This window comes from Amblyomma maculatum, chromosome 6 (assembly GCF_055883805.1).
Source record: "Amblyomma maculatum isolate TAMU_Amacu chromosome 6, ASM5588380v1, whole genome shotgun sequence".
NCBI classification, from domain to species: Eukaryota; Metazoa; Arthropoda; class Arachnida; order Ixodida; family Ixodidae; genus Amblyomma; species Amblyomma maculatum.
This window is the reverse complement of record NC_139349.1, coordinates 98,786,502-98,812,340: the sequence shown is the minus strand read 5'-3', so window position 1 is coordinate 98,812,340 and position 25,839 is coordinate 98,786,502. Positions and strand designations below refer to the sequence as shown.

General features: G+C 43.2%; 2 protein-coding genes across 3 annotated transcripts in view; one reads left to right on the top strand and one right to left on the bottom strand.

Annotated features, from left to right (window-relative positions):
• Positions 1 to 3,879, top strand: part of E(Pc) (Enhancer of Polycomb) — an 80,049-nt gene extending 76,170 nt beyond the window's left edge. The window contains exon 15 of the mRNA XM_084607162.1: positions 263 to 3,879. Coding sequence (XP_084463288.1) covers positions 263 to 341 — 79 coding nt within the window. The 3' untranslated portion in view covers positions 342 to 3,879. The remainder of the gene's footprint in view (positions 1 to 262) is intronic.
• LOC146186383 (protein adenylyltransferase SelO, mitochondrial-like) lies at positions 2,848 to 25,783 on the bottom strand. 2 transcript variants are annotated; one of them, XM_084607164.1, is made up of 14 exons: positions 25,713 to 25,783; positions 24,915 to 25,264; positions 22,880 to 23,018; positions 20,643 to 20,788; positions 18,927 to 19,050; positions 18,712 to 18,827; positions 18,533 to 18,636; positions 18,249 to 18,453; positions 15,795 to 15,995; positions 14,302 to 14,422; positions 13,715 to 13,872; positions 12,651 to 12,778; positions 9,736 to 9,831; positions 2,848 to 3,373 (listed from the first exon to the last, which is right to left on the bottom strand). In XM_084607164.1, the coding sequence occupies exons 2-13, from the start codon at positions 25,238 to 25,240 to the stop codon at positions 9,737 to 9,739; spliced, it is 1,863 nt and encodes a 620-aa protein (XP_084463290.1). In that variant the 5' UTR covers positions 25,241 to 25,264; positions 25,713 to 25,783; the 3' UTR covers positions 2,848 to 3,373; position 9,736. The 2 variants fall into 2 exon arrangements, with proteins under 2 accessions (XP_084463290.1, XP_084463289.1); XM_084607163.1 differs by lacking the exon at positions 25,713 to 25,783 and having other exon boundaries at positions 24,915 to 25,706.
• Between the last annotated feature and the right edge of the window lie 56 nt (positions 25,784 to 25,839).

The following is a 25,839-nucleotide window of genomic DNA, read 5'->3' as shown; positions in this document are numbered from 1 at the left end:
CTTTCTTGTGCTGCGTTGCCGAGATAATTGTGAATGAAGTTCCAGAGTTCTGTTGAAGCATCGTTTCTTGATATCACTTCTTCGACAAATCTCTCAACCAGACAGGGGAAAACAATCGAAGGCCAGCTTGCCCAGTCACATGGTCGGGCAGTGAGGTGGTGTCACCACACCCTCTTTGCACGGAGCTTGGATTATCACCCATTGTACTAATGCAGCTCTTATTGTGTGAAAATGTGACTTGAAGGGCACAATATGCTTGCAGGGCACGCCATGAACTGAGTGGCAGCCTAGGCCGAGTCAAGCTGGAGCCGGACGGGGCACTACCCATGGATGTGACCTGACAGCCGCCCCCACGCTTTCTCGAGTCCCACCGAGTCTCCCGTTGCCGGCTCGTGGCACAGGCGACTGCCGAAGGCACTGTGTGGGTGCCACAGCTGCTGGTGGCACAAGTCACACTCCTCCTGCTGTGCAGTCGTTGGAAAAACTGGCACAGTTTTTCAGGGAGAAGACACGCTTGCCCAGGGTGCTGCTGCTGCCCCTGGGTTGGACCGCACGCCCTTTCTCCCCTTTTGGCCGGCCACCCAGGAAAACCTTCTTGTTCTGCTCAACTGACGCATGTTGTGACAGCCATGACCACCTGTTTGTTACTGTTTGCCGTTGGTTGTCGCCGCTGGGAAGAGATCGGGGGAATATGGGCACAGCTCTAGAGGCACTGCCGAACCTCGGTTCTTCATGATGTTCAGGCTCGCTGCCCACCCCCTTCTCGGTTCCTGCAGCAGTTTTCTGTTGCCTAGTAGTTGAAGATCAGGTTTTGGTTTGCCTGTAAGTGCGGTTGGGTAGCTGCTGGTTAACAGCCTGGCCAGCCTTGTCTTTTGATTTCATTATTTCTCTTCGAATTTCACCGGTTGTCCTCCCATGCCCAAGGCACGAAAGAGGAGCCGCTCGAAAATCTTGGATTGCATTCTCAAATCAAATATCTCCCGTCTTAATTCCTGGTAATTAATTGGCAACAGTTCAATGTCGGCTATTCTGGCCTATCTCGGTGCTTGTTTGCTAGCAGTCGCGTTTAAAAAGCGGTACATCCTCCTTTCCTTTCCTTTTTTTCCACTGCCAGCCTGCGAGAAGTTTTTCGTTTTCATAAGGGCCTATTTAGAAATAAGAGGATCAAAGTAGGTTTTAATTGCAATGCCCCTCCCCCCCCCTCCCCCTTAATTTTTTTTTCTTTCTTTCTGTGAAATGAAAAGACAAGAACAAGACGAAACGGCTGTGGAGTGGAATGCGGGGCTTGTGTGCAAGATGCTGTTTCTAGAGCTCATACTGGCAATGTTAGCCTGGCTGGTGTTGTTCCCAGCCTTGTCAAGGTGTTGTTTGAGCCTGTATAGTGTAGAGAGGAGCTGTGCAAACGGTGTTGAGTTGAGTTTGGGACAAGAACTGGAAAACGGGGACGATGACTTTGCTTTTGGGGAGGAGAGCGTGTTCTACTGCGGCAAATTTTGACCGTTTTTTGGGGGGAACTGTTGTGCACTGGTGTATGATGTTTCCCTTTTTTTTTTTCCTGCCTTTCTGCGGTGCATAATTGCAACGGCCACATCCATGGCTTGGTTCTGTAGCTGTGATAATACCTCATAAACAGGGACTTCTGTGGGGAAGGGTTCCTTTTTTCCCCCCTTTTTTTTACTTGGGTTTGGGGAGGGGGAAAGAACAGAGAAGAGACGGAAGTGAATGAGCTTGTGAGCTCTTTCATCTCATTGTACAACGTGCTCTTGACAATGTGTGTGCGTGTGCATGCATGTGTATACACCCATTGTGTAACTAATGGCTGTTCTAGTTGGATTCATCTGTCAGTGTGAGTGAAGCTAACGTGCTGGTGTGCGTGTGTTCCATGTTTGCACATGTGTGTTAGCTTGTGATTGGCAGAAATAGAAACGACACGGGGGGAGGAAAAAAAAAATGTGGGCCTAAAATTTTCTCCCCGCGATTCTTGAAATCGAGAGTGCGCTTTTTATCCACTCATTCATGCTATAGGGCAAAATACAGTGGCAGCAGTGTTCGTTAAACTGTCGGGCTTCGTACTTTCAAATCACGACTGGGACATGGTTACCATTCATCCTCTTCGTGCTTTGCAAATGATTCGGTATAGTTGTGGTACTTGGCACAAACTACCGTTTGCGGAGTCTGCACAAATAGGAGAGCAAAGTTGCACATGTAAGTTGCAGTGAAAGTTCGTCAGGGAAAACCGTGTGTTCTTTCATTCCCCTGCAGTCTTGATGCGGCGGCTTGTAAATTAGCGACCTCAGGGGTGTGTTGTTTTTTGTTTTTTATTTTCTTGACGCTTGTAAAACTGCCCTGGAAATTGTCCGTTACTTCGTGTATTGGCTTGGATGGCTGTACATTGAGGCGTGATATTCATGCACTTGCTTATTAAGCCCACTCTAATGGTAGGCGCCTGGGTGTTCACAGATCACAAAGAAAAAGCACCTTTGCTCGTCAGATGTGCAGGAAGGTGTCTTGGTCATGTAAATTGGTAGCTGTGTGTGAATGTTTGTACAGTGGTGTGTGGTGCCAGCGGACAGCGTAAGAGCTAAGGCATTTCGAAGTACAACACTGTCTCATTGAAGCGCGACATCGGTGGCTCTTTTGGTATGAGTGTTTTTCCTGTACATAGGTATTTCTTCCACCATGGAACTGTGGTGACCGTGAAAGAGGGTTTTGTTGAACTCTTGGACTCTGTATTATAGTTTTGTATTTACGTTGAAGGATGAAAATTGAGGGGGAAAAAAAAAAGATTCATTGTATCATTGTAAATAGCATGGTAGCCCTCATGGGATTAAAGATCTAACCACCTCGAAAAAAAAAAATTTTCATTTTATTGTTTCAAAGAACACAGAAGCACATTGGGCTGTGAATACATTAACTTTGATGGCCAACATAACACGAATGCATATTTATGACATTTTAAACTGACCTCATCACCTAATTTGCATTTCATCAGACTGTGATTTCAGTGCTTTTACTCGCAAACTTACACAAAGCTTGTGGAACTAAGTGCCGAGTGGCATGCAGTTCGTGTGTGGCGTCTGTGCATATATCACAGCTGCAGCCTAGAGCAGCCATCTCACAATATACGCAACTTGTGAAGGTTTTCATCTCTAATAATGTGATGTTTGTGAGAAAGGAACTGCTACCTTTAACCACTAATTGTGAGGCAAAAGAAACCTCTACCTCTAACCACTAGTTATGTGGCGATATATGTGTGGCTGGTCATTTAGGGATATATGCATTGCCGTGATGCGCTTCTTTGTTTGTCGCACATCGAAAGCTTTGCCTGCGTGTTCTCCTGTCGAAGCACACTCGCTGCACCGCTGTTGAAGCCCTGCAGAAAAATTAATTTATTTACAAGTACTGCAGTCAAGAAGACCAAGCAAGGGGTAACATTAAAAAAATATCAACTTTGCATACCCAACATTCCGGGGCAACAACAATCAATCGGAGAAACAGAAGAAAGGCACGCAGACCACATTAATTCTGTATATATTACAAGACCTGCCGTGTTTAGAGTAGATCAGTGGATGATAGGGAAACACAAACCATAAAAGGTGGAATCGGTTTTTCACTTTTTGCATGGCAAGGAAAGATTAGCTTGAACGCAGTATATGAAAATCTATAAGAACGCCAACGCTTTGCAGTAGAGACTGGTTCCGTTATGTGCCTAAACTTGCATGCGTTTTACTACTTTGGCTTTCTTGAATATCTCGAGAGATACAGAGTCACTGCAACTCTGTTGGTAGTGCCTGCTCATGAGGGATGGCAGTCAACAGAAAAAAGTTTTTTCCATGCCTTTAAAACCTGGCTTGGCTTGCATCGAAAAAAAAAAAGAAATAGGATTCTTCAATCTGTAATTTGAACAGCACCACTGCAGTTTTTCAACAGCTTCCAGGGTTTTCTTGGTATACCGACAGCTGATCTCAAGCACTTTCGCTTCATCAGCTGCTAACTTCCCCGTGCATTTATTTCTCGCTGCTTCAGAAATGTGTGGTCTGATCTACACGGCAGGATTTCTCGTCGCAATTCCTGTGGGAGGCCGAGGCATCCTAGCTCAAATTGTTATTCTGCCTACTTCGCAACACCAGCAGAATTGCCACTCTGGCCGAGCTAAAAAATGAGGAATACGGGTGCATTTGTCCCGCAGTCGAATGCAATTCAATTCTGCAGTGACCACCACACGGAATTCCCCTATTACGAAAAGCAGTCCATTGCAATGCTTTTCTCGTTGCGTAAGCAAAAAGCTAACCGCCAGATGGAAGTGTGCCATAACTTCGAATTTGTCTATGCTTGTCTAATATACTATTATCAATTTTAGAGGGCACTTTGGACCACAAAAGTGCGATGAGGCGAAAGCTATTATAGCGCAGTGGATTGTAGCCCTCCATTACGGCACCTCTAACCGCCAGATGGAAGTGTGCCATAACTTCGAATTTGTCTATGCTTGTCTAATATACTATTATCAATTTTAGAGGGCACTTTGGACCACAAAAGTGCGATGAGGCGAAAGCTATTATAGCGCAGTGGATTGTAGCCCTCCATTACGGCACCTCTATCTCCCTCTCTTCTTTCACTCCCACCTTCCTCCCTTCCTTTACGGCGTGGTACATGTGTTCGTGGAGAATTGTGACAGATACTGCGCCTTTTCTATCCTGCAAATCAATTTCAAACGCCGCTGATGCCTGCTGTATTAACGTCTATCTGGGTCTGCTTCTATTTGCTGTGTGGTGCGGCGTTCGAGGCTGCGGCAAATAAAAGCTGCTGCACGGATGCCTGGATCGGACGCTGGCGGGCTCAATTTTGTATATGCATGAATTGCCTGGTGACATTGTGACCTGTCTGACGGTACATTGCGCGCCCCTTGTCGAATACACCCAATATTTCATTGAACACATTCTATAATTCATTTACAGAAAAGGAAAGGCGCAGTATCTGTCACTCGCGTAATCCCGCTATCATCCTCACGGTAGACAAGGGGCATTATGAAGAGCGTTTCGCGATCCGGGGTGTGGTGCAGTTGAGCGCTGGACTGGGGATCCTAGGGAGTGGAGGTTCAATTCCCGGTGGAGACAAGGTTTTAATTTATTTTTAACTCTCGCTCTTGAAAGCGTGACACCTCTGCTGACAACGATGAGGCATTAAAGGCTCTCACCTTAACATTGAAAAACTCATTTCATTTGCTGTTGCACATGGTCAGCGCAGCAATACAGGCATAGCTCATAGTTACCAACTGCTTCTTAAGCTGTATGCAACTACAGAGGTAAGCAAAGCTGCAGTCTGCATCTTCCACTGGCACAACACAAAAGCTCAAAAACCAGGCTACAACCTTCAAGGTGAATAGGTCAGTGCAAAAGACAAGCTGTAATAATTATGAAGCGCAGTGTATGACTGTGCCTCAAGGTGACATGGGATTAACCACAACATGATGACCATTGGTCAGTTGCATCGACTGATCAGGGCATCCTTTGAGGAGTATTTACTGCTGCGTTCTCAAGTCACATGCGACTGAATAACCAGTCTCAAACAGGGGTATGCTATTCCCCAAGGATAATAGCCTGTGAGCGTGCCCTATGGAGCAAAGTAGAGGATTATCTTCCCAACTCCCATTGCGAATGAAATTTCCTGTTCACATCAATCGCAAATGGAGTAACAAAGACTCCATTTTGTGCCATCTACAACACTAGAGGGATATAATGTGCCAGAGCCGTACTACTGCAGACATATATACCGGTTTGCTGGTCCCCTCCTGCGCACGCACATTTACAGTGAGTGTAGTTGTAACCACTGTGCCTGCGTGGGAGGTGTCCGGTAAACCGTACGGTATACTTAGACTGTTATGATACTAATTGCTACCAATGTTGCTGCTTTATCACTTGTTTCTGCCGCTTCACAAACATTTTCCATGATAAATGTGCAGGTCCGGTTCTTGCGTATAGTACCAGTGGTCAAACTGTCATCGTTTTAATGTGAAAACACTCGTCCAGATGTCTTGCACCTCAGCCTAGTTGCCACAGCAACAGTGTTTTCATGGTGAGTGCATGACTGTCACCCAGGGAAAAGAAACTAAGTTAGAGCGTAGTGGATCAAACCCTGAATTTCTTGTGACACTATGTATGGAATGCCGTAGCTATTGATGCAGTCAATTACCCCTCGTGTTAAACTGAAACACGTCCTCATGCTATGCATTGCATGTTTTCTCCGTCAACTTACGCCTGCACAAAAACTTGGCACATCTCTGGTTAACCAAGTTAACCCTACCGTATTTGGCTGGCATTTTCATGAATGTGAGCCTAAAATGAGGCATAGATATGGCACTCCGTGTTTTATGGTCATTTACAAGGTACTCGCATTTACTCGCAGACAAGTCATTTACTGGCTTTTTTGGACTGGTTCTGATTGATTGGTTTGGACTATGAGGGAAGCAGTAGTGGAGGGCTCCAGAAATTTCAACCCCTTGCAATTCCTTAAAGGAACACTGACGACAATTTTTATGTTAGCAGAACCTGATAGTACTATATTTCGTAACATTGCTGTCACTTGTCTGGCAGCATAAGGTGTATTTATTGATGGGATGTTGCGATAAGAAGTTGAGCAGTTTTTTTCCCCTGCCAGTTGAATTCAAGCAGTTCAACCCAACTTGGATAAAATGACACTGTCCATGACGTAATACAGACTCCGTGATTGCTAGCCAGCGGTGAGCGGTGTAGTCTAGCAGCAGCCGAAATGAAAGCATGAAAGCTACCGCCGGCCTTTGCGTCGCACCGTCGTCAACACTGTGAGCGGCGCGCATGGAGGAAAGCAGCTCGCAGTGGTCTAGCGTTAGGTAGACTGCGGTAAAGTAAACGAAAATACGTCAGGCGAAACATAATCTTCCGAAGAGCACTTAGCCGTTTCAGCTGCATGTCAAAAACGAAATTATGCGAGCACGCCTGCGCTGGAACATCACCAAAACAAAAGAACAAGGCCGCCAAGTATGTTTTCCTTGCCTTGTCTCATTTAGATTGTCTTTACGCTGTCGTCTTCACATGATAAAGGCATGTTATTATGTTAGAGACAAAACTTGCCACTCGATTCAAGCATGCAGCGTAATTAAAATTTGTCGGCCTCCGAGATCCATTCCGCGTCACGTGACTCGCAGTTGCGAGCTTCAGCCGTTTCGGTTGTGTGCGGCGATACCTGTATCTCTCTTCTTGCTCACAGGTATCTCTATTCTTGCTCTTTTCTACCTTGCTAGAACTTTGTTTTCAGTAAGAGTGGTGTCTTTGTTATCAGGAACTGGTATTCTATCGATGCAAGCCCACTTCACTTTTCTGTTCAGTGTCCCTTTAATGTGCACCATAGAAAAGCAAAGGCCGTGCCCGAGTTGAGCCCGCACCCTCTTGGGAAAGGCGGTCAGGTGCCCTAACCACTGAGCCGCCACGCCAATGCGGTAGTTTCTGATGTAAACAGTGCTGGTAAATTTGCATATTACGAGGGTTGTTCACAAAAGATGGCGCCACAGACCGTTTCCTTTTATGTGGTATGCAAGTGGCCGCCTTCGTATGATGTCAGACTTCGTTTCTGCCAGCACCGACTGTTAGCAGGCGCTTCTGACGGTGGATTTACAAAGCATGTCTAGGTAACCACCACCAAAACGGAGGAAGATGAATTTCGCATGGCGATCAAACGTTTTTATTTTAAACATTGGACGGCAGCCCAAATTAAAGCTGAGTTCAACAAATTTCATGAATACTCTACACCATCGCTGAAGACCATTTTTCACTGGATTAACAAATTTAAACGCATCCAAACTTGGAGGTCACACAGTCACAAATGGAATACGAAATCCATGGCACTGTTACAAAAGACTGCTGAATTAGGTGCATAAGATAGCCGAGAGTGTAGACGTCTCTGCACACAGAGCATACAATATGCTTAACGTAAAATTGCAGACGAAAAAGTCTACACGCACTAGGAAGGCCAATATTGCCGGCTATCAATCAAAAGCACACGAAGGCAGGTATCTCAAAGCAGTGTTCATCAATGCTTGCTTGTAACCCCCCCAGCAGGACTTTCAATATGGATCTGGGACCTAAACATAAACCAGAGGAGTGGACTGGGCCTGGAGAAAGGCGTTCCAAAAAAAAGGCAGAGACTGCTTTGTTAGCTGGAAGGGTGACGACTACTGTCCTTTGGTTTTTCTGGTAAATATTCTTCACAAACTGCTTAAATATGGCAAAACAATAGCAGGACCATATTATACAACACTTCTATATCGACTTGAAAGAACTGCTGCGCATTAAATGGCGAGGGTGAGAGCAAAAAGAGTCCTCTTTCAACAGAATAATGCTGTGCACCACAGGTCGATTATCGAGGTGATCAAGTTTCATTAGGCTTCGAGGTGGTGCCCCATCCACCTTCTTCTCTGGATTTGGCCCTCTGCGACATCTTTCTGTTCCCGATCCTGAAGAAATGGCTGGGTAGGAATTCACTGGATGAACAAGCTATCTCCACTGTAAATTACTACTTTAAGAGCCTCGAGAGATCCTTTTTATCCAAGGGATACAAAAATCCGAGCACTGCTGGACTAAGTATGTGGTGCTAGAGGCAGAGTGTATTAAAAAACAAAATTCAGTCTTCGACATTCGTACACTACCACAAGACGACAAAAAATGATCCTTACGTGCCTACCATACGAAAGAAGTAAATTCAAACGCTGAATTTCACAAGGCTGCGAAAGTGGGGACACATAATCTAACACTTGCATCCACTGAGCATAAACTGTGTCTGATGTAGTTGGCTAATACTAGGCATGAGATGATGGTGACAGTGCTAAAGAGTTGCCACGACCTGGTATAATGGCAGAATTTATTCACGGTTATTGGAGGTCCATGACTTATTGTGAACCAGGTCCAAATAACAGAAAATGCATGGGAAAGGAATGGGACGGATGTGACATGTACATTGTGAAATCAATATCGCATCTGTCTATTCCCCAAGATCTATGTTTCGGGGTTATGGCCGCAGCTCAAAGGAGGGTACTAAACTGAGAATCACAGCCCTTAATGGTGAAAAGGAATGCAGGGAGATAAGCATCACAAAAACAACGCAAGGTTAATGTTATTTTCACCTTTACTGAAACTAACTCTTGTGGTCACTGTTACGTTTGTCTTTGAACAGATGGGTTACCACAGATGGGATATGAATAGTGTAGATCAGCATAATGGCACACCAAAAAAGCCTTTCTGCAGCAAAGACTTTAGCCCAGCCTTCTGAACAGTACAGTTAAAGTTTTTGAACACGCATATTTAAATATACAGATAACAAATACACCAAGAACTATACAGCACCTATGTTTGCAGTTGGACAATAAATAGGTATTCAAGTGTTCCATGAAAAAAACAGCTAGTTTTTGTTTCACCCCGATAATGGTGGAAGTGGTAATGAAAGGTGATGGTATCATCTGTTGCAAGAGTAACGGTATATGTACTAGGAACAAAAACTTCAATAGTAACATTGCTACAATGGGGTCATGTAGCCATCTCTTTACCAATAAGAACCGGTCATTGCTGCTGCATGTTTGAGCACACTGGGACAAAAACTATCTTTTTCTAGCTTACACTGACAAGGGGGCTAGATAACAGAATAGCAAAAATGTGTCCTCATTTTGGATCACACTATGCATCTCTGCAGAATGGAAGCTGTTGTAGTTACCTTAAGACGAGCACGATACTCTCAGTGGAGTTGCGCTCAAGGAATGTCTTCCTTCGTAAAACTCTTCATCAAACACAGCTGGGCACACTTCCTTTCCTGCACACAACAGGCATTTAACCTCAGCAATACACCTTTTTTTCGCACATCAATAACTTCAAATATTATCACCATAACAATGCCATCAAGGCGGCAGACACATTTGTTTGTAAGCAGCTCAATGTTGGATGCCATTATTGATAAGCAAGCACCACAGCAACTGGATGCTCTCAAAGTTGAACACAAATTAAGTGCGGAACCCGATGCAACAAAGTATACAGCCTTGAATCAATACAGATGTGACCTTGTCACAAAAATGACTGAATCACGCTTACTCTGCATTAGTACATGCATGTTTAAAAATCTTTAATTCATAAAGAAGCCATGTGTAAAATGGAACTCTGGAAAAGTACTAGCAATCTGCATGGGCTTCAACTGTTCCACCACTTTGTATTCATCAGGGCAAAGACAATATAAATATTATGCAACACTATGATGCAGTCGAACCCAGATATATCGAACTCAAAGGGGATCACGAAAGAGTTCGATATATCGATAATTTGATATACAGAAATCGGCTTGAGATGCTACTTGGGATCGTGAAAAATGATACGGTATTTGTCACGTAATCAACCCAGTCGCATAATGAACCCAACCCCCCCACGTTTGCCCCCCTCCCCCCACCGAGAATTAAAAAAAAAAAAATACGTTCGGAGATGCGTCCCTCGGTTTCGACCTTCACATCCACAGCTCATATATTGGCAGTGCGCCAAGATGCTACGCAGCGATAATGTCACAGCGTGTCTATCTTTCAACTATGCGTTTGATAGATCCAGGGGTGGCGGAGCGAACTTGGCAGAGTGCTCGTGATGGCTTGATTGCACAAGCCTGGTTCGATTTATCAAGCCGCGCTTGGGGCGGGCGTAGTCCACTGCCACAAAATCATTGGAAGCATGATAGCTGCAAATGCCATGAGAAGAAAACAATGCTAAAAGTCGGTGTAATGATCGGTTTCGTTTGGTTTGGTTGGTTAGTTTGTGGGGTTTAACGTCCCAAAGAAACTCAGGCTATGAGAGACGCCGTAGTGGAGGTTTCCAGAAATTTTGACCACCTGGGGTTCTTTAACGTGCACTGATATCGCATAGCACACGGGTGCCTTGCTTTTCGCCTCCATCTAAAAGTGGCCACCGAGGCCGGGATTCGATCCCGCGTCCTTGGGAACAGTAGTCGAGTGCTGTAACCACTGCGCCACCCAGGCGGGGTGTGTCTTAATCGCAGCTGACCACGTGCTTTCGTTGATTCATAGATGTAAGAAGGGACGACTCTAGCAAAAAAAATAAAATAAACAGTCCGCAGCCGCCATGGCTTACGCTGCGCCGCACGTTCAGCACGACAAGTAACATTATGCACAGCGCGAAAAATGAAGACAGGGGAAGAAACACGCAAAAAAACAAGCGCTTGTTTGTTGGAGTGTTTCTTCCCCTCTCTTCTTTTTTCGCTTTGTGCATAATGTTGAACGTTCACGAACTCCGGTACTGCTGACGACAACTGTAAGGACGACTCCCGAAAAAAAAAAAAAAAAACTGCCGCTTTTGCGTCCACAGCTGCGCATCGCACGTCAGCCGCCTAGCGCAGAGCGTTCACAGCACACACTCGAGAAAGCGCCTGCCACAGGCTGAGCTACCTTGTCCGCACGTGCGTAGTGCGTGCTGCTGCAAACGGAGACCAGAAAAGTGAGAGGAAGGAGAGATAAAGCTCGGCAGAAGAGTGGGCACATCCTTTCGCTTCCCTCTATCACGTTTTGCCTCTCCTGAACACCACTGCTGCATTGGCTCTCTCTCATTCCTTCACGCACATGGCTTGCAAACGTCACGTGCTGGCGCGTGGCAGCGATCACCGCAGATGCGGGCGCCTTTGGAGAAAGGGCGCGGCGGTGCCCTAGACCAGCCGTCGCCGAACTGTGCTCTCTCATTCCTTCCGCGCGCGGCTTGAAAACGTCATGCAGCAAATGACCGATGATACGATCGTCTTTGGGGAAGGCGCACCGTCCAATGCGTGGTGCAGAGTTTGATATATCGAATGACCGGTGAAATTGACTTCGATATACGACGAAGCTTTCCTATACTTTTACATGGGATTTTCAAGGGGATATTTCAAGAGTTCGATATAACCAAAATTCGAAATACCCGGGTTCGATATATTCGGGTTCGACTGTATTAGAAAATATTTCAAAGAAGAATGAATGTTAATAACTCGTAACAAGTTGTTTTAAAGGAACCAACTGATACACTTAATAACAGCTGGGTAGTGTTGACCAGTAATCCCAGCACTATTGAGTTTTCTAATTGGTTTTCCAATGGGTACAGTGTAGCTCTTGGAAAATTGCTCCCAGTACCTCTGGGGTGAAATGTTTGGAAAAAGGGGTCTTCAGCATTCCGCTGCCAAACTTAAACCCACCTCATGCAGCAAAGCCTGCTAGTCTCCCTTATTTTATTTTCTCACAAAGTCAGACAGCCAGAGAAACCTGAACTTGCCCAGGATTGCGGTGATTTTCTGATAAGGAAACTTCACCAGTGACACGCGCTGGTTAAGTTAGTCTAGAACTCAAAAGTAAACAAAATATGCAGCAACTCGAACCACCTTTGCAACCTGGGTGTCTGAAACTGGATTTGTTCCCCCTCTTCCCGCCTCCCACCCCTAAAAGGACGACACAGCAAGGGTTGTGAAGCTTATTCCAAGCGCACACCCCTAGAAAAGCCAGCTGGTCGATAGACTTTGAACAAGTCGCCTCACGCGGCCAAGGCGGATGCCCAAAATTGCTTTCCAATACACTGTCAAATGCTTGTAACAGAAATGCATTGGCGTAATGTTAACCTTACCCCTAAGCTCCAGTGGGTCATCAAAATATGGGTGCTTCAGAATTTTCAGCACTTTGCGAGCTTCGGAGTAGTCTCCTTTCTCTGCTGCATCAATAGCTCTCTGCGCAATGTGGTTCCTGAGGACGAACCTGCAAAACAGAGCGGCAACAACAGAACTGCAGGCTTTGCTCAACAGCATTTCCCAAACAAGATAACATTAATACGAAGAAGGTCAGCAGCCACTAAAAGCGAGCAAAGCACAGGGAAAAATTTCAGTTTCTTCAGTCAAGGTGCCGATCCATGGGAAATTAGTAGTTTAACCATTTTTTTACCTGAAAAATAATTGGTTAGAAAACAGAAGAAGCACTTCTGGGCCTCAATGCTTGTGCTGTTGCATAGTCACTTTAGCTGTGACTATGCAATAGCACAAGCACACTTCCCTTTCCTTTTCTGCTAAAGTTGCCTAGAGAAGTAAGTCTAGAAATGTTGTCTCCATAACACTATGAAGATTCGATATATAATAACCAATATATTTTTGTGAGTGAAAACAAACAATTGATGCTGGTATACTCGGTACTATATAACATATTCCTCGGCACGTCTGTGAAGCCAGCATACCGCACCCTCTCCATTCACAAAATTCATCACACCTCTCAACACCTGCAGCCTGTTATATTCTACTTTCGTATAGACCTGCAAAGCAGCGTTCAAGCAGATTTGCTCAACATCTCGCTTTATTTGATTCCGCATACTGCAACAGTCGTAAGGGGATTTTAGCATGATGGAAAGGAAACAAAACAGTAAGTGCACATGAAACCGGCAGAAGATATAATCCATTTGCCAACGCAGTCACTCACATATTTAGCAAAATTATTTTTATGAGCCTGTTGATCAAAACCATTTAAGCCCATGTAACAGGAGTTCTAACTCATGTCACTGACAAGGTTTACAATAGGTCTGTGAAGTTCCACTTGGTGATCCTGATGGAAACAGCAACTTTTTCAAGGGAGCTTTTATTGCATCACCGTCGCAGTTACTACATCAGTAAGGGCATAAAAGAATGATTTGTCACTCAAAGTAGGTACCTTGGATTGTGGCTGTTCATTTGACGAACCCTCTCATCTTGCAGAGCCTGCAAGTCTTCCACACCTTCTACATCTGTCTTCAACCTCTTGCAATATCCTTCTATCCAATTTGTCCACACCCTCCTGTTTCTTGTCTCCAAATCGTCTGTACTCATTTCCTGCACCACAAAGTAGTGATTTGCAAGTCATGAAGATGAACAGAAAAGACAAGTGAAAGAAGTACAGGAAAAAGGTAGCCATCTAGAAAAGCAATGAAGGTTTCAGTCAGTGCCTTAAAATCTTGGGCTTGTGCCAGGAGCTGGTCACAATTTCACAGTTGTGACACCTTATGGATAAAAATTTAGTGTAACTGTTTAAAAACCTTATTTTTCCAACCTTTTAATCTGTTCGTTATGCTACTGAAGCAGAGAAGAAATGAAGGTATCGGCACTTACAAAACTTGCCTGCACAACAAAGGTAGGCCACAAGCTCACTGTGAAGGCATGTCATAAAAACTTTAATGGAGCAAGACAGAAACCTTATCTTTTTAATGTGCTTCTGGTAGCTGTGAGAGCACTTAATTTAAATGACGCACTTGCTATATTCACCTTAAGTTCCTTGGCCTTCTCCATCTGGGCCATAATTCTCTCTTTGGCAAGAGCACCCTTGCCAAGCTGTTGCAGCAACTCTGGGTTGGTCTTGGAGAGTATGAGAAACAGCTGGAAGTCCCTGGAAGGATATAGAAAAAAAGAAGATGGAGGCTATACTAGCTGAATTACACACATAAAAACAAAATGTGAAAGATGGAGCAACACATAATGTAAATATATCTGAATGTACAGTAAGCGCCCATTAAGCCGAACTGTAAGATAAGAAAAGCATGTGAAAACATCTGGTTGGTTTTCCAGAGACTAAACGTAAAATTAAAAAAAAAAAAAAAAACAGCACGGAATCTGGCATGTCCAGATACCTGTGCATTTGCGCACTATGTATCAGCACACATGTTCTCCACATGTGCCCCAAGAAAAAGATGGTGAAAAAGAAACTACACCAATGTTGCTTTCCCTTGACACGACACAGGCTTGCTTTATGCCATTGTCGTCGATCTTACCTCAGTACAACAAATGCTCTCTTTACAATTATTATCTTATTGCTGCAAGATCGGTTCAGTCATTGTTTTCTTGTAACTTACATTTTATTTTAACAGATCTCATATGTTCACATATCATTTTGAAGAGCGCTTCTGATGAGGCAGACAAATTTTCATGGTCTCAGAGTCTACTGCACTTTCGCAGCCACCTTTATGTACTGCTCCCAAAAGAATGTTTCTTTCCATGACAGCAATAAGGATAGCGTGCTCACTGGCACTGAAGAAAAGAAGGCATAAAGCAAACAACACAGGCAAGAAAACCAAAAGAACTGCAAAACAGTTCAATGCAGTTGTGATTCTCATCAGTGTAATAATTTGCCCCATCTCAAAAAGGTCGCCCAGAAAAGTTCTAAATACATTGAAAAACAAAATTGTCTCATTGCTCATGAAAGAAGGAATTTCACCGAGAAACACTGCCACTGTTTTGTTACGCGCACTTCTATTATGCATGTTACTTCTTTTTTTATTATCTTTCATTCATAACTCCTCATTGCATTGGATTGTTTTGTTGTTTGCTTTTTATATACATGCACAATGAAAATAGTTCAAAAGTTAGCACACGAAAACCATACGGGGCTATGCAATAGCAGTCGCGAGCAAGGACAGCAGCAAAAACTACATTTAAACAAATTTTCGATGGAGGCGAAACAAAGTGGCATCCATATGCTGTGCAGTGTCACTGCACGTTAAAGATCCCCAAGTGGTCGAAATTACTCCAGAGCTCTCCATTACGCACTTCTTTTTCTCTCTCCGCTTTCACTCCCACCTTGGAGCGGTTCAGGTGTCCACAGAACAAGTGTGACAGATACTGTACCTTTCCTTTCCGGTGAAACAATTATTATTATTATTATTATTATTATTAAATTCATTAAAGATTTCCGAGTGCAAGCAAGCACATTACACACAACCGAAGAATCAGCCCCATGATATAGCGTGCAATGTGAAACTTACCGGGAGCTGGTCTGAGCATGAAGGTGCGCAGTGAGTTCGCTGTGGGTGCTACAGCACGACAAGAGCTTGGACAGAAGGCTCTCTTTGCTCAACTCGTGCTCAGGGTGGCCCGGGACTGCAAGAGTACTCAAACACCTGAAGGACCTCGTGAAATCTGCTCCCGTCTCCTCCATAGCATCATAAAAGGATGTGACCAGGTTTCTGGAAGTGTTTTACGCACCATCAAAATTCAGCATGCATTCACTACCCAGGCACTGAGAACAACTCCATACTGTTTTTTGTAGAAACCAACTGTTTGGCTAATTGTGGCTAATGTCTGTTATGCTACAAAATATGCATTTATTCGTCACGGTCAATTCATTGTTGTACTGCTGAAGAAGTAAATTTCATGAAGGAAGTATAAAACAGAATTTAGGCATAAACTGCATACCAAGCAAGGCAACAAAAGTGACAAGAAGCACTTAAGAAGTATGATGCCAGCAACAGAATGGATAAATCACAGAAATGGCAATTAAAAACACCTAAATGGGTCACTGAATATGGAGCAAAATCCTTCTCAGTTAGGTATAATGACCAATAAGTCATGCAGTTTGTTCCTTAATGAAAAGACTGCAAGTAACAGTGGCTAAAAAAAGCTAAAGTGTTTTCATGTGTAAAAGAAAAACTTTACAAATGTTATTGCTTCCAGCAAAAATGTTTGCAGTTGGTAAACAAGAAAGGTGTTTTTAATGAGATATACCGAATGTGAAACAGTATTGCACTCTGCGCATTAAATCTATCATCCAGATCAAAAATAGATAAGGTTAGCCTGCAGTCTTGAACACTACACGTTCATCTGAAATCAGATAGGATGCATGAGCTGTTTTATTCTGCAGGAGCTTGAGGCAGCTGACATTTAATAAGGCAGCTTTAAATTAAAGAGGCGCACTCTTATTTAGCTCTAATGAGAGCATTGTAGGCAATGGGTTTAGCATTTTTACTAGAAAAACAAAAGGATTGAAGGCAAAAAACATAGGTATGGCTAACTTATCGTTATACATTGTCACCACTGTCACCAGGCCCTCTCCAATAAAGGTATAGTGCATACTATAGGCATTTTGTGAGTTAAAAAAAAAAAAGAAGTAGCAGTGGCTCAACTATATTAAACCGAAGTCAGGGAATAATTCTTCGTGGTTATGCTCCAGGTTTTCCATTCAATGGTGACATCAGATGCTTGAGCGCTTGATTACGATGCCTGCCACCCGCTCATTAACGCTATAGAATTCATCTATGTTGTCAGCTATATGCTTATTGACCAGGAGCCCTACTCCTAATTCTCCTCTCACCGGTAAACCTCGATACCACAACACATGTTCACTCTTTGCCTCATTTGGCCTCCTAACTTCACTAAGCGTTATGACATTCCATTTTATGCCTGTTAGTTCCTTGAAGAGGACTGCTAAACTAGCCTCACTAGCTAGGATTCTAGCGTTAAACGTTGACAGAGTCAGTTTTCATTGCCGGCCTGTCCTCGGAGCCAGAAATTCTTAGGGCCTTCCACTGCGTCACAGGTCTGACCGCTGCCACGGTGAGTTGCTCCGCAGTTGTTGGGGACTGAGGGCCGGGGGCTTGTTAAAGTATTCATAGGAGGTTGCGGCCAATTACTACACCAGGGTGGCCAAACCATGTTGTGGTGAGGGAGTGCGTGTCCGGAGGTGTTCACCAGCATCAGGTTGCACCCCAAATCTGTTTATGTAATTCCATCAACATGCGTGTTTTTTTGTTTTTATCCGGTGGGGAATTGCGCGGCACCGGGATTCGAACCGCAGCCCTCTTGCATGAGAGGTGGATGTTCTACCTCTATGCCACCACTGCGCCAACGTACACAATAAATAGTGAACGACCTAGAATACCTTTCTGAGGAATGCCCAAGCAAACTAAAACATTGGAATATTTGCATTTGTGGATTTTAGGTATGATATCTGTTGGGTTTAACTGAATTTAAAAATGGCACATTACTTTCTGCCACTCGATGAAAACTCGCGGTGTCTAGATACCAAGAAGACTTTGTGATCACTCCTTGAACGTTGATGGCAGTGTATTCTAGCCTCAGCGATACACACTCAATAATCTGTCTTGACATCATAGTGATTTGTGAAAATGGACAATGGTGTTGATACCTCTACCCTGCTTGTTGGTCTTTTCTAGATTATAAAAAGCTCTATTTTCAATTACAAAGGCCCCTTTGTATTTAGAATTTGGTAAGCTATAGAGAAAAGACACTTTTAATTTGTCCCCTGGAATGAAGAGAAGTTGTGCTAAAAGTGTAGAACAATGAATGAACGCAAACACTGCAATACGAGAAACATCTGTCGTAGTGGCGGAACTGCACAAAACATGCCCGAGTTCCAGACCTTTGTTGAGCATATGAAATAAGGGGCCTGACATGGCATCTCTGAAAGTGACGAAACTTACTTGTCTTCCACAAGTTCTCTCTTCACAAGGCCGAGCTTCTTTCTCATCTCGCCCAGGAAGCACACTTCGTATTCTGAAGCATACAGCTCCAAACCGGGCAAAGTCTTAGAAAGTGGGACAGCAGACTGTATGGCTTCTGCAAACTTTCTCAGGTTCCACAGGCATATCTCTGGCTGCTTGATGTAGGTGTACCGGCCGCCATCATCTGTGAAGAAAAATCTGCAGCATAATCCCTCTTACGAACATGCATTAAAAGTGGGTGATAGCTGACTGAATGACATTACCTGACGTGTTGCAAATGTGATCAGGGTTGAAACGGTCCATGAACCCGAATGGACCATAGTCAATGGTGAGCCCAACAATGCTCATGTTGTCCGTGTTGAGAACCCTAAAGAGATAAACGTGTATTGAAACAAATTCATTTATATGGGGGTAAACTGAAGCTAAGGAACTGAGAACATACCCATGGCAAAATCCTACACACTGCCACTTGGCCACAAGCTGTGCTGTTTTCTTGACAACATCATTGAAGAATTGCACATACATTTGCTCCTGGTCATCACGACTGCCGTGATAAATCTGCGGCAGAAGAGGAAGGTTTGACTCTAAGCTGCTATGCAAAAAATGAAATCTTCGGCTGCTTAATGCTGTGGTCACACATACGAAAACATTACTTACCTCTGGAAAGAAGGACTCGACGGTGTAATTGAGAAGCTGAAGCAAGATTTCCTTACGGCCAACACTAGGCCCGACTCTTCCAGTGAAGCTGTCCAATGTCTTAAAGATCTCAAAGGAACCAAACCTAGTGAGAGTGAAAGAGCTTTTGCAACTTGATGACTAATCTATGATATGTTTCATTAAAGGTTCTGGGATATGCCAATAAATTCGGAAACGCATGACTGACATTCTGTAAACACAACACACTGCTTGCTATATAAATGAAGTAAAACCTGTGTGAACATGCACAAGGTGTTATGGTTCTGGCTGGGTAAGCATATCACCTTCAGCAGTACCCTAGTTGACTGCATGCCTCAAAGGCAAAGACAGAACTAAATTATTGACACGAACTTAAATATAACGGTAACAAAACTGAAACTACACCAGAAGTAGGGGCAGGTGCTTCCGAAACACTGCGACTGATAAGACTTTGCTCATTTCCTATACACTATAACCAACAGCGAGAGAAAAATATCATATGAATGTTGATGAAGTAATTCTCATGCAAGTTAAATTTCAGCAACAGCGATTGCACTGGTGGATGTATAATATAGTTTATTCTCTATTATTTGTCTACTCTTCTGGTTGAGTGAGTATGATGTCACTAAGCTACCGCTATAGTGACATCACTGCACTCGCACCATTCAACGTGGCACTTGCAACAACATTATGCGTGACATCACGGCATGTTGACCAATCAGTGCAGCAAGGCGTTGGGCCAACACCACCAATAGCAATGCCGCGGAGCTGGGAAACGCACCCTTAATACTGCCACGAAAGCTGTTGTGCAGCTTGCTTCAAACAACATACACCATCCAAGGCAGTAGCCGCAATGAGAAAAACAAAGAATGCGCATGACGGCCAACCAAAACCACTTATCCTCTTGCGCAAAAGGGTACACGATGCTCGAAGGCTAGAGCTGGTATCAAATAATCAAGCCACAGATTTCCACACCTTTTTATGTTTAGGAACAGTTTGCGATTGGCTGGCTCCTGCACACAGGCGAATCACAACGCAACAGCCAAGGAACCAATCAGCTATTAACCATACTGCATGCAAATCGCAAACCGTACTTTATGAATTCAGCTCCAGATTCATTACTGCTAGCTCTTGCTTTTACAATGACACACACTTTTAGAAAGCAAGAAAGAATAATATTAGTGAATTGACCAAATTATGTGCTTCATGATGTGCTTCAAGTGTCCGTGTCCACAATGTACATAAAAACACTGCATGCATGTTTCATGCATGAGAATCAACGAGTGTTGTCCGTCACCACTTACAAGACTTCACCTCAATCGTCGTGATTAATCCTTTGGTAAGCAATAACTTTGCTAATCATTTGAATAGTGGGCACGTGGCGACTAGTCCAATAGTGGCGACAGGCAACTTTCGCCATTGAACAACTCCGCCAACACAAATACAATTTTAAAATTTTGAAGAAAAAGGTGTCTGCAATGTGCAGCTAGCTTTTATAAGCAGGGCACCACCCGCATTACTGGTAAGTGTTAAGAAAAATATCATTCTAAGGCTCTGTTCATCACTCAAATGACACATCATATAAAACACACCGTTACCCAGCTATATTGGAGTGCCAGGACAAATAAAATATTGCATTATTGCATTAACAGGACAAGTAAGATACAGATGCGGAGAAATTATTGAAGCAGTTCCAACCTTAGGAATGTTGGGGCAATCCGCAGAATGACTGAACACTTCTCATCTTTGGGATGTCCATCATAGAACATGTCACGTGATACAGTAGACGAGGATGTGACGCATGTTCCTGCTCTAGTAGTAGGAATACCGAGGTAATGCATGGCCTAGAACAAAGAAAGAAAACTTTTGAGGCCACTGTGGCACATGCATTAGAGGAATGCATAAGCACTCTTTGTGGAAGAAAGAAGAGACACAGAAGAAGAGGCTTCCGGTTTGCAACATCATAGTGACATAACACCCCATGAAAGTTGGGTACCATGTGACTCCCCTTGGACGTCGACATTAACCCCCTTAGCAATTTCAAAGTCTGAATTACTTAATTGGGTCTAATTAATTAACTAACGATTCCACATGCACCAAATTTTTCCCCTGCGATAATTTTTCAGCCTCTATTTAGTGCGACCATTAGTTTTCTTACAACTCGTTTCATTTGAACATAGCCCTGCCAACAAACTTCTGATGGCACAACCTTAAAAACATACATGATGTCGGATTGACTTAATTGGCTCTAATTAATTAACTAATCACTCTGCATGCACCACATTTTTTCCCCAGCGAGATTTTTTCATCCTATATCTAGTGCAACCAATCGTTTTTTTTATCATTCATATTGTTCGAACATAATCCTGCCGACAAAACACGAGATACCCAACGTCTGATTGAGTTAACTGGCTCTAATTAACTAATTATTTTGCATGCACCTAATTTTTTCCATAGCGAGATTTTTTCATCTATATCTAGTGCAACTATTCGTTTTCTTATCACTTAATTCATTCAAATGTAACCTTGCTGCTCGTGACACGACATACCCGACATCTGATTGATTTAATTGCTCTAATTAATTAATTATTCTGCAGCACCAAATTTTTTCTCCAGCGAGATTTTTTCATCTATATCTAGTGCAACTATTCATTTTCTTATCACTTAATTCATTCAAATGTAACCTTGCTGCTGGTGACACGACATACCCGACATCTGATTGATTTAATTGGCTCTAATTAATTAATTATTCTGCAGCACCAAATTTTTTCTCCAGCGAGATTTTTTCAACCTATATCTAGAGCAACCATTTGTTATCTTGCCATTTGTTTTGTTCAACGTAATCCTGTCGCAACTTCTGGTGACACGACCTTGAAAACATGCCCACTTAATGCTTGTGCATTAAAATAAGCAGAACAGTAAACTTGCAGCTGCTGATGTGAAAAGATATCCTAGTTTACACGTACCAGACTTGATCAGTTTCACCCTATCTGGAATCATCAAATAAATGCTCTTCTTGCTTTTTTAGTCGTTGCACGGCCATCTTGTGCAGTGTTCTAGCAATGTTCGTGTGGCCATGTGATGATAAAACCACTCTGAATGCTTCAAGTGATCTAGCTAAGCTTTAAGAACGATGCTTAGATTTTTTAAAGCATTTAAGGTAGTATCTGGCTGTCAGATCATGAAAGATGAAAACATAAATCAATTTTAAAAAAATATTTTTACCCTTTTGTATGCATAATTTTTTATGCAGTCCTGATGTTCCTTGGCTGAAACACACAAAAATGTACTCTAATGAATCTGTTCATTGACCCGTGTTGGTATGCAGATTGGAGAAATTCACCAACAATCGACCTCTTTATCCATTCCAGTTTTCAGACTAGGCTAGACCATTATACCTTGCGGAGTCGATTTCTTCACGACTGGTTTATATATTTTAAGCCGCCTTGTTTGTTGCACTCCTGGGACCAACTAAAGGTCAGGACATTTTTTTTCTAGAATTTACCAGTTTTGAATTCCTTGTACTTAATTTCCCTCTTACCTTAGCCATGTCTTTTACAACAGCCATCACAAAAACTCAAAACTGAAAATTTGTCTTTGGGAAATTATATCTATCAAAGGGCTAGACTTTTGCCACACTTTGATAATTATGCAGGCTTTTTCACAATAATAAAGAAAAATGCATAGTAGTACACAAACCTGTTCTTGAGATATACCTAAAAACTGTAGCAAGCAGTCAGACTAATTTTCAATAAGTTCGAAAATTTCTGTGCAAATCGAAAGAAAAATAAATAAAAACATCTTTGCTGAAAGCTAAAACCCCTTTTAACAACAAGATTCGCATAAAGCTTAAGAATATCTATACATTATTCTCAGAGACACTCCACGTATACAGATATAAAATTGTCTACCATACGCCAGTAATTGCAACTTGCCTCACTACACAAAAATTCTCGAAGTGACGACCGCAGAACTTTCCGTCCATCTGCAGACCTCGAGTATGGTGTCAGCCCAGCGCCCTTCAGCTGAATTTCCCAACGTTCACCCTTGCGGTTGATGACTTCCCCCAGGTACCTTTATGAAAAAAAAGGAAAAAAGTTTTTTTTTTGTTTGTTTTTTCCGTAGAAACGTTAATCTAAAATGAGAACAGTAATAATTCATCTGCCTTTCAGCAAACTTATCTGTATCGCCTATTCGAAGGGGCCTCACGCATGCATAAGGGGTCGCACCATCGCCACACACAAATTTATAACTTACGTACATCATTCACAAATATTTTACCCTTAGCTCTATTTTCCCTTTGCATCATCTGTTTCCTTGCTCCAAGTATAGGGCAGCCAATGAGACATTCGTTGTTGTGAACCTTATAATGGCTGGCATATACATACCCAAACAGGGGGCTTGGCCAGAGGTTGGAGATCTTTTCAGATGTATATTTATAAGTGTTTTTCGTGTTTTGATTCTTGTTCTGGTTTCATCAATTGGCTGTGTACTTGTGTGTGTGAATCCTGTGTATTCATCTGTCAGCTCTCTGTGTCATGTGTCATTGCCCCTAAAACAATTGTACTCATTCAATAAAAGACCGGGACTGGTCATGGTCACATTCACTTAAGTCTCGGCTCCATTTGTTATCGCCACCCCAGCCAATACAACAATGTGGTCTAAAAGAAAATTATAGGACAGAAAGTAAAAATAAAACAAAAAAGGTGAAGCAATTCATCTAACAAAAAGCACAAAAGGCCTTAACACAAAGGTCATAGCATGATGAATGAGACAGTCCTCTGTTACCAGAGTTCTTCCCTCTTTCTCCACACTTCTCTCGCATGCAAGTGCAGTCAATAAATACCCCCTCATAGCACGATGAATGAGACAGTCCTCTGTTACCAGAGTTCATCCCTCTTTCTGCACACTTCTCTGGCATGCAAGTGCAGTCAATAAATACCCCCTCATAGCACGATGAATGAGACAGTCCTCTGTTACAAGAGTTCATCCCTCTTTCTGCACACTTCTCTCGCATGCAAGTGCAGTCAATAAATACCCCCTCATAGCACGATGAATGAGACAGTCCTGCTGTTACCAGTTCTTCCCTCTTTCTCCACACTTCTCTGGCATGCAAGTGCAGTCAATAAATACCCCCTCATAGCACGATGAATGAGACAGTCCTCTGTTACCAGAGTTCTTCCCTCTTTCTCCACACTTCTCTTGCATGCAAGTGCAGTCAATAAATACCCCCTCATAGCACGATGAATGAGACAGTACTCTGTTACCAGAGTTCATCCCTCTTTCTGCACACTTCTCTCGTATGCAAGTGCAGTCAATAAATACCCCCTCATAGCACGATAAATGAGAGTTCATCCCTCTTTCTGCACACTTCTCTCGCATGCGAGTGCAGTCAATAAATACCCCCTCATAGCACGATGAATGAGACAGTCCTCTGTTACCACAGTTCTTCCCTTTTTCTCCACACTTCTCTCGCATGCAAATGCAGTCAATAAATACCCCCTCGTTTTGCATGCACGCGTCTACTTTACGGCACAAAAAAATTCTGCAAGCCAACATATCGTGCACTGGCTGTGTAAAGAAATGGCTCCTTTGTTCCGAGCTGTGGAGACAACCAACAGTATTTGCAGTTCTGTTTTTTGAGTAAAAATTAAAGATAACCCTGTGCATATGATAAGCTCAATATTCTAGCATTAGTTTAAGATTATTCTCCAATATATTTTCTGCGCTCAACAGCATGTGGAATAAAGCATGATGGAAATAGTCGAGCAAATCTGAAATATATCACTTTGGCCACGTACAAAATTACCACATTTGTCTTCACGACAGTTATACACAAGTTAAATAAGTTTCTACTAGCGCAGCTTCAAATCCAGAAATTGGACACACGAAATTTGGCAGCGCCATTCATACATGTTTAAACACAAGAAACAGATTCTGGGGAATAAAAATGAATGAACGCAAACACACATTGCTGCGCCGTCGCCAAGCTGCCCAGCGAAGTAGCCGAATTGATGACCACAGTAGCAGTGTGCGGCTGTTTCCGAACCTGGCAGGAGCTTATTGCCCGAGAAATACTCCGCTGCATCCTGCATTTCGAGCTCCGAAGGAGGAAGGTCCAGCAGCATCATCGCATCTTCGGAGAAGACGACTAGTTCTGGAGATTCGAGCGGAGTCGGCGAGACACGGGAGAACACGGCACCGTTCACAGTGCGCACGTAATTGCGCTCCTCTTTGTCTATGGGTAGCGTCTTCAGGGCCAAGTTATCAAACTTCAGTGTCTCGAATGTGGCCATCGTTGAGCACAGAGCCAAGGCGACCTGTGATGAAGAACGTACCAACGAAGTAACGGCACCGACGCGAAGTGCTACTCCAATCATAAATCTGAAAGTGCACAGTGCACATGCCACATCGTTGTAATGATGAAGTCACCAAGCACGAATATGTTTAAGTGTACAAGTCAGGGCTGCCAAGCTATGCCGGAGGTGTACTACCGGGAGTTTTACGTAAATAAATAGCAGTTGGCCACAAGGCCACAGCGCCACAATGCACAATAGACTTGTGATCGCGAGGTGGTGATAAGCGCAGTCCAAACAAGCGCCGTCTTCTAACAATGCTCAGGGTGATCGAACCATGAAAATTTAGCGAGACTAATAGAATACTGTTTTTAGTGCTGCCGGTAACCTAAACGTAATCAGCTGGTAAGCTGTCAAGGCAAATGTCAGCGGAAAATATGGACACAATTCATGGAAGAAGGAAACAACTTACACAATTCAACCTGCGAATGGAAACAAGAACTGCACTACCACACGCGACAAGTGCGCTGACACTGCCGTAACATTCACCCTTTACACAACTATTACATTTAATAAGGCTTAGTTAAAAAAATAGATAC

What these genes read in the sequence shown, in the direction of transcription:
- LOC146186383 (XM_084607163.1), bottom strand. Translation starts at nt 25,324, where the DNA reads ATGATTGGAGTAGCACTTCGCGTCGGTGCCGTTACTTCGTTGGTACGT. An exon ending in GAGAATTTTTGTGTAGTGAG is followed by an intron (nt 20,789 to 22,879) that starts GCAAGTTGCAAT and finishes TCTTTGTTCTAG; the next exon opens with GCCATGCATTACCTCGGTAT. An exon ending in TGTGTAGGATTTTGCCATGG is followed by an intron (nt 18,637 to 18,711) that starts GTATGTTCTCAG and finishes TTATCTCTTTAG; the next exon opens with GGTTCTCAACACGGACAACA.